General features: G+C 36.7%; 2 protein-coding genes across 2 annotated transcripts in view; one reads left to right on the top strand and one right to left on the bottom strand.

The window, feature by feature from the left end:
* The window catches only part of LOC145481889 (lactadherin-like), a 490,145-nt gene that overhangs the window by 301,968 nt on the left and 173,613 nt on the right, over window positions 1-14,564 (bottom strand). The gene's annotated exons all lie outside the window — the stretch shown is intronic.
* On the top strand, window positions 9,952-13,561 carry LOC145481874 (stromelysin-1-like). The gene is made up of 4 exons (XM_081460432.1): window positions 9,952-10,213; window positions 11,150-11,526; window positions 12,668-13,005; window positions 13,478-13,561. Exons 1-4 carry the CDS (start codon window positions 10,025-10,027, stop codon window positions 13,498-13,500), a joined length of 927 nt encoding a protein of 308 aa, XP_081316558.1. The 5' UTR covers window positions 9,952-10,024; the 3' UTR covers window positions 13,501-13,561.

Here is a 14,564-nt window from a genome sequence, read left to right as displayed (position 1 = left end):
GAAGCCTATCGATACCTTATCAAGAACAGCCTTCTTCTTCCACTTTATCGAAGTTCAAGGCAGTTTCGCTTCAAGATGTAAAACAATCCGTCATGGCAGCGCCTTCCAAGTCCTGTTCACTGGATCCACTTCCGACCAGTTTACTGAAAAAGGGTATCGACGTATTGCTGCCTTGTATTACCTCTATAATAAATCGATCGCTAGAGGTTGGAGAGTTCCCTGCCACCTTCAAGCATGGCCTTGTAACACCTTTATTGAAAAAATCTGATCTGGACCATGAAATACTGAAGAACTACCGTCCAATCAGCAACCTTCCCTTCCTTGGTAAGATGATCGAACGCGTAGTAGCAATGCAGTTTAAGCAACATCTGGTCATCAATAACCTGTATACCAAAACTCAGTCAGCTTACCGTGCATATCATAGCACCGAAACAGCCTTACTGCGAGTTTCCAACGACATCAACTTAGCGCTTGACAATCACGATGATGTTGTTCTAGTCTTGCTTGACTTATAGTCTGCCTTCGACATCATAGACCATAGTGTCCTTATGGATAGGTTATACGCCCGGTTTGGTCTGAGAGGTACTTCCCGCTCTTGGATCAAATCGTATCTGACAAATCGCTCGCAGGCGGTTGTTATCAAAGATGTTCACTCTTTTTCCGCTAAGTTAATCTGCGGTGTTCCTCAGGGTTCGGTGCTGGGCCCGCTGTTGTTCTTCCTCTACGTCGCGCCCATTGAAGATATAATCATCGCCCATGGCCTCCAGTCCATGATATTTGCGGACGACACGCAAATGTACTTGGTTATGCAACGATCTGAACAATCATCTTGTTTGAGTAAGCTAGAGCTTTGTGCACAGGATAACTTATCTTGGATGGCTGATAATAAATTATTATGCAACTCATCGAAAACTGAAATTTTGCATTTTTCATCTCGTTATCTTCAGCGTCAACCTATAGCTGCGGTGAATATTGCTGGTTCTGAGATCAAGACAAGCGTGAATGCCCGGGATCTTGGGGTCACTCTCGACCAGTACTTAACGATGTCCGCGCATGTAAGCAATCTTTGCAAATCTGCTTCATTTGCTCTAAAGCGTATTGGAAATATTCGTTAGTATCTTGACCAACCAAGTACAGAAAAATTGGTTCACGCCTTTGTTTCCTCTGAACTGGACTACTGTAACAGTCTCTTGTATGGTCTCCCTGACAAGGAAATCTCGAAAATTCAACGTGTTCAGAACTCGGCCGCCTGGCTGGTTACAAAAACAAAGAGAGCGGATCACATCACGCCAATCCTCCGCAAGCTTCACTGGCTGCCCGTGCGCAAGCGTTTCATTTTTAAGATTTTACTTTTTATTTACAAAATTTTAAACGGTTTAGCACCCTGTTACTTGGCGGAACTTATTAATCTTCGTCAACCGATAAGGTGTCTTCGTTCAAATAATGATCACCTGCGACTGCACATACCGGTGTTTAGGACAAAGACCTACGGGGGACGCGCTTTTTCATCTTGTGCGCCAAACTGTGGAATAGCCTCCCACTTGATGTGAGAAGTGCCCCGTCAGTGGATACGTTTAAAACTAAGCTTAAAACGTTTTTGTTTAATAGTGATCTTTAGTATTTCTATAATGAATTTTAGTATCTTATGATGAATTTTAGTATTTAATGAATTTTAGTATTTTATCATCCATTGTAATTTAATATATTTTCCTTATATTGGTTTCGTTATCGTTTTTCTCATTTTTATTCTGTAAGAGCATTGAGATCTTTTAATGTAATGCGCTAGAAATAAATTATTATTATTATTATTATTATTATTATTTAGTTTTTCAGGCACCATGAAACAACTGCAATTAAAACGAGCGACAGAGGGGACAGGAAAGACTATTTATGTCCTTGTCTGTCGATCGTTCTGTGGTAGAAATGTAATTTGGTTGGTTGTACCAGACTGGTTTAAATAGATGAATTCAAATACAGCATTTGTGGCACAATCTGTTATTGAATCAATTGTCCAGCAGATTAAACCAAAGACTGCTATTTGCTTGTTCAGGGAGCCTTTTGAATGGGGCGGTTCCTTTTCAATTCAGAACGTACCTCCCTACACCTTTCTTTTTATTTATACAATCAAAGTCGGCGACTAAAATCCCTTGCTCTGTACAAAATGGAACGGGGTGTTGAATAAAAGGCAAATGAAGACCCTGCTTTTGAAGGTAAAAAAAGGAAAGAAGACATCTCTTACGATAATCAAGTGGCTGTCATTAGTAAAGCACACTGCAAGTAGCCATTGCTTTGAACGTCCTAAAATGATTCGATGGGACGCCGAATTTTCCGTGTGTCGAATCGCATCACCATAATACGGTAAAACCCGCCTATAGTTACGTTATATTATTTCGTTAGGACCTAAACGGATCGACATTTTTTCACAGGGATTTTCGTGTCGTTGCTAATTTTCCATGTTGCTGTATGCAAGGAGGAAGAAAACGAGGAAGTGTTTGCTTTGAAAGCCTTAGAAAGAAAGAATTGACACGACCTTTTCAATAAAACCAAACATAGCGCGGCAATGGTGTCAACATTTGTTTCACTCATATGTTAGTGTAACTTATAGGTTAAGGGTATTAATAAAATCACTGGATGACTGAGTAGGCTTTTATTCGGTTAAATATCCATAAATTTATTTCAGATAAAAATGAAAAGAAAAACAAATTCCATTCCTGAGATTGTGTGCTTAAAAGTGGCATTTGCCTTTTCTCTACCACGAATAAAGTTAAGAAGATTTCCAAATGATCTCCTACGTTATTATTTAAACCTAATATAGGTTGATGTATGTCTTGATGTATGTCTTCCAAGATTTTATCAACTTAAAAAATGTAGATGTAGATATAGATAGGTGAAGCAGACTACAGTATGTCTGATCTTCAAATTAAAAGTTGACTTGGAAGGGTAAAAACACGGTTTGACCACCTTTCAATACATCTCGCAATTCGACAAATATACTCCACGACGTGTCGTATTTTCAACTCTCGGCTTCACCGTGTTTGGAAATGTGGTAAGACACGGTCTTTCGTATTTGATATAGTAGGTCACGACCTAGATCAACATACGAGGCCCTAATAGAGAAGACTCGAGATCAAAACTGGGGCTTGAATTGAAATGTTCGTTGCAATTATATTCGTTCTAACTTTCTGATGCCACAGAAGTTTATTTGTTTTTGACGCGCTTTCATTCACATCGGGGAACTGGAAAACCTTCCTTTTAGTAAACGTTTGAAGTTGTCCTGTTTGAACTCAATTCCCGTGAAGAATGCATCGAATACAAAGACCTTCAATTTTGAATTGCTTTATCACTTGTACTCATCACCGATTGTTCATGTTATGGTATATTTTCCAAATTAATCCCCGTGAAGAATGTATCGAACTCAGAGAACTTTTATTCTATCCTAAACTGCTTTATTTTTAACCGCTTTATCACTTATACTCATCAGCGATTGTCCATACTATCGTATATTTCCATTTTAATCATTTGCGTCACCGGACCTACACCACTTTTATATCACGCAGTATTGAATATTTTCTTTCATTCCCTGATGATGCCGTAGAACGGCGAAAGCCTGGAATTAAAATACAGTAGCTCAAGGCCTCAATTGAATCGATATATCTATCCTTCGTTTAATTGTTTGCACACTCATCCTTCTTCAGGAAAGGTCAGTAATACACAACTCCGGTTTAATTTCCGTCTGTCTGCAAAGTTTGTGCTTTTAATTAATAAATTACCACGAACTGACTCAATCAAATTACAAGGAGACAACTTCATGATATCCTTGCAAACGTTTATCCTTTCATCCATTCGTTGATTTATTTTATTAACAATTATTCAAATCTCATTTTGGAAATACGTTTGATGGGTGGATCTTGATCCGTCTTGAAAACCACTATCGACCTAAAACAAAATGAAAACATAGAGATAATACTATGTAACTATAATACTCTGAATCACTTCTAAAATTACTAAAGGTCCATAAAATATTTTAATAGTAAAGCTTTTCACTGTCTTTTAGTGAGTAGGGTTATGAGTATAATTTCGTTATTTGTCTGAGTCTTAATGCTATAAATTGAACTTTTGAAACAATTTAAATTGTTAACTGGAAGCCTTACTGCGTGTACCTAGGCAGTAGTTATACTGAGAAGCACTAGCTATATTGCATTTGAGCTAAATGTTCTGCATTTGAAGCCGTACGAAATTCAACTGCAGCTGTTAGATCGTGGTTCCCTGATCTGCTTAGTGAGAATTAGCGGTAGTCTGAGAGGTATTTCTAAAGGAGCAAGTGGGTGATGAGAAATACGTTAATAAAGTATACACGTAAGTTGTTTTCACGCTGTGAGCATCTAATAAGAATTACTAAATGCCATAACTTTTAAAAGGAACATGATGGTTTACAATGTTTTCTCTTTTTTTATCTGAGAGAACAAACCAAGGTTTTTTTTCAAAATTGCAAATCCCTTCATGAGTGGTTAAAAGGTACAAATAAAGGAAAATTAAATGACAGGTCAAAAATTTCAGTTTTCGTTTTGTTTTACTGTAAACTTAAGGACTATGCTTTGAGTAAAAAATCACTTTCCTTCGCCTGTCGCCCGTCCTTAGCTTGTCAATATCCCCGAGAATAATATTATTTATATGCTATGATGGATTAGCGAGACAAACAGATAACAAAAAAAAATGAAAACTAAAAGAGAATAGGGCTTACCGTTGCAGTTTTTATCAATTCGAGGAAAAAGTCTTATGAGACTAACTAACAAATGGCAAACATGTCAATAGACAGCTAATGATTATCACACACCCCGCCTCCTCTCTTCCATACATGTATCTTTGAGGAAAAATGGGAACAAAAAGATCTTCCAAGTCAGTCGTCCAAATCTGCAGCAAAATATTGCAGTGTTCGATCTACGGGATAATTAAGATTTATTTTAATGACACAGAAAAGTAGTTTAAGTCTTCGCGTAGAAAACCATATTAGTCTACATAATTACTAAATCGTAAACCCGTTCAATAATTTTCCCAAAAGAAATGTGCGCTTCAATACGCGACTCTCCACCACCCCCACAAGTTTTATATCTATATTTTTGGGGGGATTATAGAGCGTCCTATCATTTAAATTTGGTTCCTATCTTAGCTCATATTTTTTTTAGACCACAGATGATTTCAGAAGGGCAGCGCAGGCTTTTGCAACTTTCCCATTACTCTAGCACTAGTTTAATTTCTGTTTTACGACGCTGTGTTTAGACACTATTTTCAACAATTATTCCTATGTATTTTTATAAATTTTATAAATATATATAAGCCTAAAGATAGTATAAGCCTGACCTCTTACGACAGGCAAATTCTTCCCAAAATAACCCCACTGAGCTAATATTAAGACACCCAAAAATCCTTCTCTAACAGAAAATAAACCAGGAGCTTTTTGCTCGATCTTTGTGACTGAGCAACTAAACAAATAGTTAGCACGTTTTTAAGCAAATGCCAAGGTTATTTAAAACTAGGTATCGCAGATTTAACACAAAAAAATTAATAACGCTCTTGAAAGGTTTCTTTCCGATATTGGTTTGATTTGATGCGTCAATATTATGTACATTTTAAATCACTTCCTTGGCAACTGAATAAATGGATATAAATCAAAAAAGGATAAAAACTTTTTTTTTTTTTTTTAACAAAGCTCTCATCAATATACAAAATTGAAGTAGTTAATCTTATAACACTTGTTGTCATTGTCGCAACCTAAAATAAGAGAGATAAACCAATTTAAGACACTTCTTTTTGTGTGTGTGTGAAATATAGTAGTGCATTATACCCACTATCTTGTAACAAAAAGAATCCCACGAATATATAATACAGTAGGTATAGTGAAATGAACTTTTGGGACAAATGAACGAGTTGCATAAAAGCAAACACTTGCATATGTCAATAAAATTATGTTCGGAAAAGCCTACCTTTCATGTTAAAACCTCTTTGTACCGTTTGCATGGTCACTTGTTAATCTGCAAACCAATAACGATAATCTTTACACCATCGCTTCTTCGAAAACCAGTTACCGGTGGTAAAACTTTAGTTTATCCTGAGAAGGTTTGATATCGAATTTGAACTCCTGAACTAATGTAGAAAACTGAAAATGAAATAACTCATTCCGGAAGAAAATAAAATGAAAGTTCTATGTTCAGCTGAGCTGACATCATGTATAAATACTGACATACATCAAAGATGCTAATTTTTTTTTTTCAATAAAGTTACATCATCAAAACTAAATATTAATAAACAGTCCATTTGATGACATTTTCATGGCCATTCAACAAGAGAGCGACCATCCAAATTAAAAAAATTCTTTGAGAATCTATTACTTTTGGTCAAATATTGCTTTTATGAATTTATACCGTCTAATATCTGACGAAATTTTCACTTAATTTTTAATACCACATGCGATATCTTTTATCGATCTTCTGGCTAACTAAGTAAGTCAAAACTTGCAACGAAAGGAAAGCTATTTAATTTGCTACCCTCTAGCCTAACTAAGAATTTGCCTGCTTGGTTCTAGCTCATTTTATTCAAACTTTCCAGCAAGTCTGTGTTCAGAGAAGCTGAATGTAAAACATTGCTTATAAAAAGAAATGAAACATAAATTAAGTCCAGAGTATCACAATTGCATTACCAGTTGCCATGCAAAAGCTTTTTCCAGCACTGCTCGTACTCCTATTTGCCTCTCTCTTTGCATCAGACAAAGGAGTAAATGACCAGGATTTCGCTTTGGTAAGGTCTGGTTAGAGAAATTGGGTCCATTTTGTGTGTGAATATATATTTAGATAATCGTCCATGGTAGCCCGTACCTATCAAAGCTATTCTAGACGAGCTAATAACAAAGTAAGGGTTAATCTGTGTTACCTTAAGTGCTAGTTTTATGCGATGGTGCTGCATTGGTGCAGAATTAAAACAACAGGGTTAATATTGTCCATCTTGCAGGAGTTGTTTATTTTTGTTTGAATTTCTTTTTTTTTTTTTTTTCTTTTTTTTCTTGCGGAAATTCCTCCAACAATGTAATTACATGTCAACAACCCGATCCGGTGATCACAACACAAAGACAGCAATCAAAGAGTTCCAGGAATTCTTTGGTCTGCCAGTGACCGGTGAACTGGACGACGAAACCTTGAGCGAGATGAAGAAGCCCCGCTGCGGAGTCCCGGATATTCATGATAATATGAGAAGAGTGAAGCTAGTAAACCATGGAGGTAGTCTACCTAAGTATTTTCTCTACAGAGGACAGGATACGTCGGAATCAGAACAGGCAAGAATCATTGTTAAGGTCTTTAAGTACTGTAGCGATGTAGCACTGAAGCTTCAGTTTACTAAGACGAAGTCCACGCGCGATGCTGACTTAAAATTTAGGTGTGTCAAGGGGAGATGAATGGTTAAAGAGTTAATATAGGCTCTTACTTGCAAGATAAACCCGCTCAAATTATTTTCAGATACGGTATCTAGTTGTCCCACAGAGAATGATATCACTCGCTTAACGTAGAGGTTTTCATGGAGGCTTATAAAATCAGGCTGCCTAGGATTGGCTCTGGAGCCTCCAAGGATTCCTTAGGTCGCAGTGATCTAAAAAAACAAACCTTGATGGGGGTTATTTTAGGAATAAGGCCTATATCGGGAATTGATTCCCTACCCTTTCAACTTCTCTTGGGTATGTCAAAGTCTCCTGTGAGACCATGCGCTCGTTATTCATTGGGTTAAGAACAAGTTGATGGGGTCTGTCCTGCATCAAAAAACGTACATGACTCAAAAGTGCTTGCCATTGTTGTTTCAAAATTTTCTCATAACTTGGCATCAATATTACATTTTATTCTCATTCGTTTTCATCCTTTTGTTTTGTTTTCTAATAGTTTTGGGAAAACGAGACATTCTGGAACGCAATATGAGCCACTGTATACAACGGTTTTCGACGGTAAAGGTGGCATGGTAGCCCACGCATTCCCTCCGAGAGATGGACGAACTCATTTCGACGATGATGAGTATAAGCTGTAAGCTTTCATTCATATCTGAGATTCGTTTAGCTTTTCCTTTGTAAATGAAAGGTACTCACGATGAATCAGTACACAGCTATTGTTGTTGTTTCTGCTACAGTTCCCTTTCACGTGCTTCCATATGCGCTTGTGTAAAAATCAGTTCAAGGCTCTTACAAACTAAAGAGTTTCATAAGAAAGCTACGAGCAAGTTCCGTCTCAGTTTTGGTTTGCTCATAAATGTTTAACTAATTGTTAATACAGCAGAAACCCGCGTGTAACAACCTGCTGACAGAAGTTACTTTTTTAAAACCCAAAAATATAAGAACATGTTTATTAAAGGTAAACTATGAACTCTTGGAAGTTATAGAGGCAACACTATATAAACATTCTGTAATTAGTTGTGTTAAGCTTATCAGGATAAAGTTGTCAAAAATACTGTATATTTAAATACGAAACCCAAGTCTATTTCTGGTAATCAACAACCATATCTCCTTCCGAGAAATTAAGAGCCAAATAAGATCCTACCTAGCCTAAATTGCAAATAAGTACGCGGTTTTTAACTGCAGTTTTCTTTTTACTCTTCAGATTGGCGGATGGCGTGCATGCTGCTGACTTCTTGGGAGACGCACGTTGAAGTCAACCAAAGAACGCTCTTTTTTTTGTTGTATAAAAGTAAAACGGATTTGGAATAAAGGGAAGAAAAGAAAATATCTGAAAACGTGTTTGTGTCGTAAGTTTGTTCAATCATGCAATGACAGGCCTTCTTCGCATATATTTATTTATTTTTATTCTGTTCATTCTTGAAGTCATTTTCACCCTTTGTCCTATCTTATTCTAAAGCAAAACAAGTCGTAATTCTAAAACGTCTCATTGGGGACGGGTTCAAGTCCCGCTTAGACCACTTAGCTGGAGTTGTTTCTCGGTAGACCCTAGTTCAGCTGCTCGGTCATGCTTGGAAGTAGCCAACTAGTCTACCTCCTACCAGTTGGGATTTTTCAGCCTACTATGCATGCTTAGCTGATATATTTCTTTCTTTCATTTTAAGTGGCATGCCTGTGAACTAGCTACACGTAGCTATAGCTGTAGTTATGCGTATTGATCGCTGTAAACAACAACCTTTGACCTTTTTGAACATTTTTTTAACTGTTGTTTCACGCATGGCGTCAAATATAACGTTATACCTTAAAAAAAGTTAAGGATTAAGCGAGAGGACCGCTGTAGAAATTTATAATAATCGTACAATTGGCGATAAATTTGTCCAGTCTCGCTCAAATATATAAGTATTTAATATGTAGAGTAACGTGATGAAACCTACATTGTAAGTAAAAAAAGTTAGTATTCAATATATCTCGTTTTGCCCATTTTAGTTTGGAGAGTTCTATCTCCTTCATTAATTTGCCGTTGTTTTCGATACATTTGTTTTGACCGAAGTGTAACGGTATTCAATTTGACATATACCAATTAAAATTATCTTATTAAATACTTCTCCAGCGCAACATTCTGGACGAATTCTGAACTTATTAAATGCACTATAGTGAACGTAACGGCACAATTACCCACAGAGAAACATTAACCTGAGATTTGAGGCTTAGCCTGAACTAGTTAAGTGTTGTTTTTATAGGAGTATTAGTATCATACTTTTGTTGTCAAAAAAAAAATGATCGGCCTTTGTCGCCAAAGACTAATATTGTTATAAATAAATACACTTTGCCAGTCTAACTTTAGCAAAGTTACAACATGCCTGTCTTCTATCGTTAAGTAGCATCTCACTCTTGAAAAACGGATATGTCATTTATCTCTATTTTTGCCTTAACTTTTTGTCTTGCATAACAAAACTTCAGTTTGCACGTGCAAATTCCAGTGTTCACCAGAAGCGCTTTTAAGGAGCAATATGATCGGGGCTATATTGGGTCCTTATTAGATTCGTATTTGGTCAGTAATTAGTCCTTATTTGAGCCACATTAGTCGAGACTGAAAAAAATATGCAATATCAGATATCATATTGCATAAAAAGTATTAGGTTTTATTCAGTGTTGAACTGGTTAAGTGTATCTACTGGTGAGCAGGGAAGGTCGGTCATGCTTCTCCCCTTGGTGTTTTTGTGGTTGCTATTTGTAGGTGGCACAGTAGGTGAGGTTGACGACGACGAGGACGAAACAGAATTTGCCTTGGTAAGTTCACAAATTAATGGAATAACTAGTCATGGTATTTTCCTTTTTTCTAATTTTTTGACACTCATTAATTGACCAAAATTTACTTTCTCATCACAATTCCAATACGTTATCGAGTATCCAGGTAGCAAGAATAAAAAAAATATCATCTCAGGGATTTCGACTTGATGAGCAAACAAATTCTCACAACTTATACAAAATAAATGAATCATATTTAGTAATGAGAGTTACCCTTTCAATATCATTACGGGAGTGTTAAAGCGGCAGAACTGGGAGGAACTTTTTGTTGGTTATCACTTATGACAGAACAACATTGGCCAAGACGAAAGTAAACTGAGAATGCATTAGAATTGCAACTATATTATCTATAAAGCTGGCATGAGAAAAACCTCAGACTTTCACATACATGGACAGACTTTATTATAAAACCAATACTTTCGATGGATTGAGATTTCAAAACCACTGAACGTTTGTCAAATAAAACACGTTGTAAGCCTAGCGAGTCAGTCAGTGTTTTACTTTTCTATCGCCTTAATGCAATCCAGTTTGATAATTAGGGAAAATTTGACACCCCTCGAATTTCCATTTTTTTTAATTTAAACCACAGAGGACAAAATATTCTTAAGTGTACGTTTGCCAGCATAATACTGTATCGATATTTCATCGTGCTCTTGATCGATGTGAAAATGTTTTAGATTTTCCCACGATCCGCGTTGAAAACGTAGTTGTTGGTTTCAATGTTGGATTGATACAAATATGGAAGATTGTAAACGATGATCACTTCAGGATGGCTTGAAAACAAGCCGTGAGAATAGGTATTTATTTGTATGTGTGTCGTATCACTGCGATATCAGCATCAGAACAGATATTGCATTAAAACATTCCCGTCAAATTGAAAGTTCATTTTAACTCAGAGAGTTTGCTTTCCTTTAACAGCATTATTTACAACGCTACCACTACCTTCCATCTGACAACTCTAGTAACCACAACACCACAGAAGCAATTGAGACCTTTCAGAAGTTTTTTGGCTTGTCCGTTACCGGGGAGCTGGACGCGGATACATTGTACGTAATGAAGAAGCCACGCTGTGGTGACCAGGATGTGGATGGCGATGGAATGCGCGTGAGAAGATACGCAACATTTAGCAAATGGAGTAAAACAAATTTAACTTATTATTTGTCTTATGGCGATGATATGACAAAGGCAGATCAGGACAGAATCATAGCCAGAGCGTTTAAATACTGGAGTGATGCGGAACCAACGTTAAAGTTTAACAGAACTTACAACTACAATAAAACCGACATTAGAGTCAGGTTAGGTTATTTCTTATTCACGACTATACTTTGAACTTTGAACTTTGATTATATAAGTCATGCTTTAGCATGCACTATCAAGTTGGTATGCAAGCGGAAACTCTGGAGAACACGAAAGAAGCAAAAGCGTCGCTCGAGACGCAGCCGAGGACAATTCGCAAAAAGTATGAATCAATTCTCCTTTCTGCATTGCCAACGGGAAAAATAAAAAAATCTTACCCGACCAGAAATGGGGCAGATCGATTGGATTTCAGCCATTTTTCTAGCTGAATTTGTTTTATTATTAACACAGGTTTTATCTAACAATATAATTAAAATTCTGGCGAATTTGCAAACACTTTGAGCGAGAGCATTCACCACTAAATTAAGATGCGCACTTTCTTTCGTGTGCTAAAGGAATTGCCAGCTAGATTATGATGTATTTCTATTTAGTGCCAAAGCAGTTTTTAATAACGTCCTAAAATCATCATATTTGTGTAAAACGTGCTCCGCCACGTCGTAGACAAGCAGGTACCAGTATCTGACTATAACATAGCACAGCAAGGAAGATCTTGAGGCTACAGATGATAAATCATTTATGTAATTTATGTAAGCAAGATATGCTTCTCTGTTTTAGAACTTATGTTATCCTTTGTTCTATGTATTTTGAACTGATTTTTTTCTCTTTGTTTCCTCCCTTTTTGATTCTATATGAAAGTCTTCGAGAATTGATTAGTAACATAGTAACATCCTAATAAACTGGCTTGTTCCAAGGGTCTTTCCTTCCAAGGAGCAAAAGAGAGCCTGGAAAGGAGCTTGAGTTCCTATTCCATTTGCGCATTCTCGATATTGGACTCTAACTAACTGCCAATGGAGGTCCATGCGGGGGTATATCACTGCAAAGGGCAAAATGTCACCAGACTCCCCTCGTTAGCCTCAGTTTCATGCTAGTTACAGTCCAGTGCCGAGAATTTTTTTTTTTTTTGCAAATATCTTTAGCTCATGGTGTTTAATTCATTCTGCACAAGGGACTGGTTCAGAGACACGCCAGGACGCTGTCAGTAACAATTTTAACACGTTTGACATGAGCAGGCGATAATTTGATGTTATGAATTGTGAACTGATATGATTCAAATATATTCAACTTCTTTATATTTTTCAGTTTTGGAAAAAGGAGGCACCGTGGCGTTCCAGGTGAAAAGCCGTGTCCTTATCCCTTTGATGGACCCGGTGGAGTAGTAGCGCATGCCTATTTTCCATCTGCAGGAAAACTCCATTTCGACGATGACGAACAATTCACTGAATTCGGTAAGAAAGTCACAGGCTGGTGGTGGAATCGCCGACAGTCAACTGGACTGCTTTACACAGCTGTTCATGAGATTGGTCATGTCTTAGGTCTAAAGCACTCCGACGTTCAGGAAGCTGTCATGTGGCCTTTAGCCAAGAGTGGCACGCCAGTACTACACCAGGATGACATTGACGGGATTCGCTCATTATATGGTATGTGAGAAAAAAATCTGCATCTTAGCTTAGTTGTTTCGTTGAATCCACAATTACAGTAGTTACTATTGCAGTAACTGTAAATTATATTAAACAGTTAGATTATGAGCTCGAGATTGTAAAAAAGTCAAGGGTGAATAATTTAATTATTTTGGTACAAATCTTTGCCTCAACTAATAAACCATATAAATCTTCTCCTTATACTCTTCAAAAACACAAAGAAGCGAACCGCAATTTGGTACCAGACGCACAATGCTAGGCTACTCATTACTTTCAACAGAATTGATAGTTGGTAGCGTGGCCAATAAGAGAACGATGATTCTATTTATACTTATTACCTGAGGATTTAGCGCGAAATCGCCTACTTTGCCCGTTTTTTTTTTTTTAATTTATAGTTATCTGATCCCCTAATTTAAAACTCATTTAGATGCAGTTTGCTAATAAATCTAAAGATGTGCTATTTCGATTTCAGGGTCTTCGCCGACTGCAGATTAAAATTGTACAAGATTCAAGAAAATTCTTCATTCCTAAAGAATTACGAAAGTTACTCCACCTAATGAAAATAATAAACTGAAAAAATATTATATTTTTTCTAACGATTTAAATGTACTATAACTTGAATTATTTTGTTTGTTTGTTTGTTTTTGCGTTATATTGCAGTTTTGAAATGTACACGAATATGCACATAAACATGAAAGTTAGAGATCTTTCTTCAGGAGGGGAAAAACCTAAGAAAACTAAATACGGGCTACTTTGAGTTCTACTGTTCTTGTCGTATCTTTCAAATATTCAGCGTGAAAAGCCCACATATGGATTTTAGAACTTAAAGTTTAAACCTTTTAAACCTTAATTGCTTGTTTTGATAAGGCGCAAAAAGCAAAATTTTCGAGTTACTTTTGCCTCTGTTTCAAAACTACCTTTTTGTGCAAAACCTTTCAAATGAAATTGAGCTTGATTTGCATGAAAATGAACCTGTGGGGGAAACTCATTGTACTATAAATGGTTTCGCAACAAGACTCAGAGGCAAAAGGCAACTCGTAAATGGCCTATTTGGAGCAATGAATCACACACCAGGAATAATGACACGTTTATAAAATTAACCATCGGGCTTACATAGAGGGAGAGAGAGTGGAAGCAACTCCCCAGAGACCCTTGCTGAATTTTCAATTTGCTGTGAGATGTTAAAAATTTCGATAGCTGTTTCTTCAACCTTTTGAGAAGTGTTAAGTGCAGTCCACCGTTTCTCTGTGTTATTTGACATAATTATAGTAGCAACATTTTGTTTTTCTGGGTAGATTATTCAGTCTTATTGAGCAGCATTGCAGTAACAGTACTGAAATATTATCTTATTGAGTTGCATGCGTTTGTTATATATTATGGTCTAATTTTCCATCAAGTTAGGTAATGTTTTGTATACCTTGTACCATTTGCTTCTACGTCAGAGAGTTGTTAATGCCATAATAAAGACTCTTTTCTTCACTGGAATATAATAATCGCCGGCGATAACTAGTCAGCGGCAAACAACAATTTATTAGTACCTTCCAATATTTCCTGGGATT

Source organism: Orbicella franksi, chromosome 3, assembly GCF_964199315.1.
Source record: "Orbicella franksi chromosome 3, jaOrbFran1.1, whole genome shotgun sequence".
NCBI classification, from domain to species: Eukaryota; Metazoa; Cnidaria; class Anthozoa; order Scleractinia; family Merulinidae; genus Orbicella; species Orbicella franksi.
This window is presented reverse-complemented; position numbering and strand designations above follow the sequence as displayed.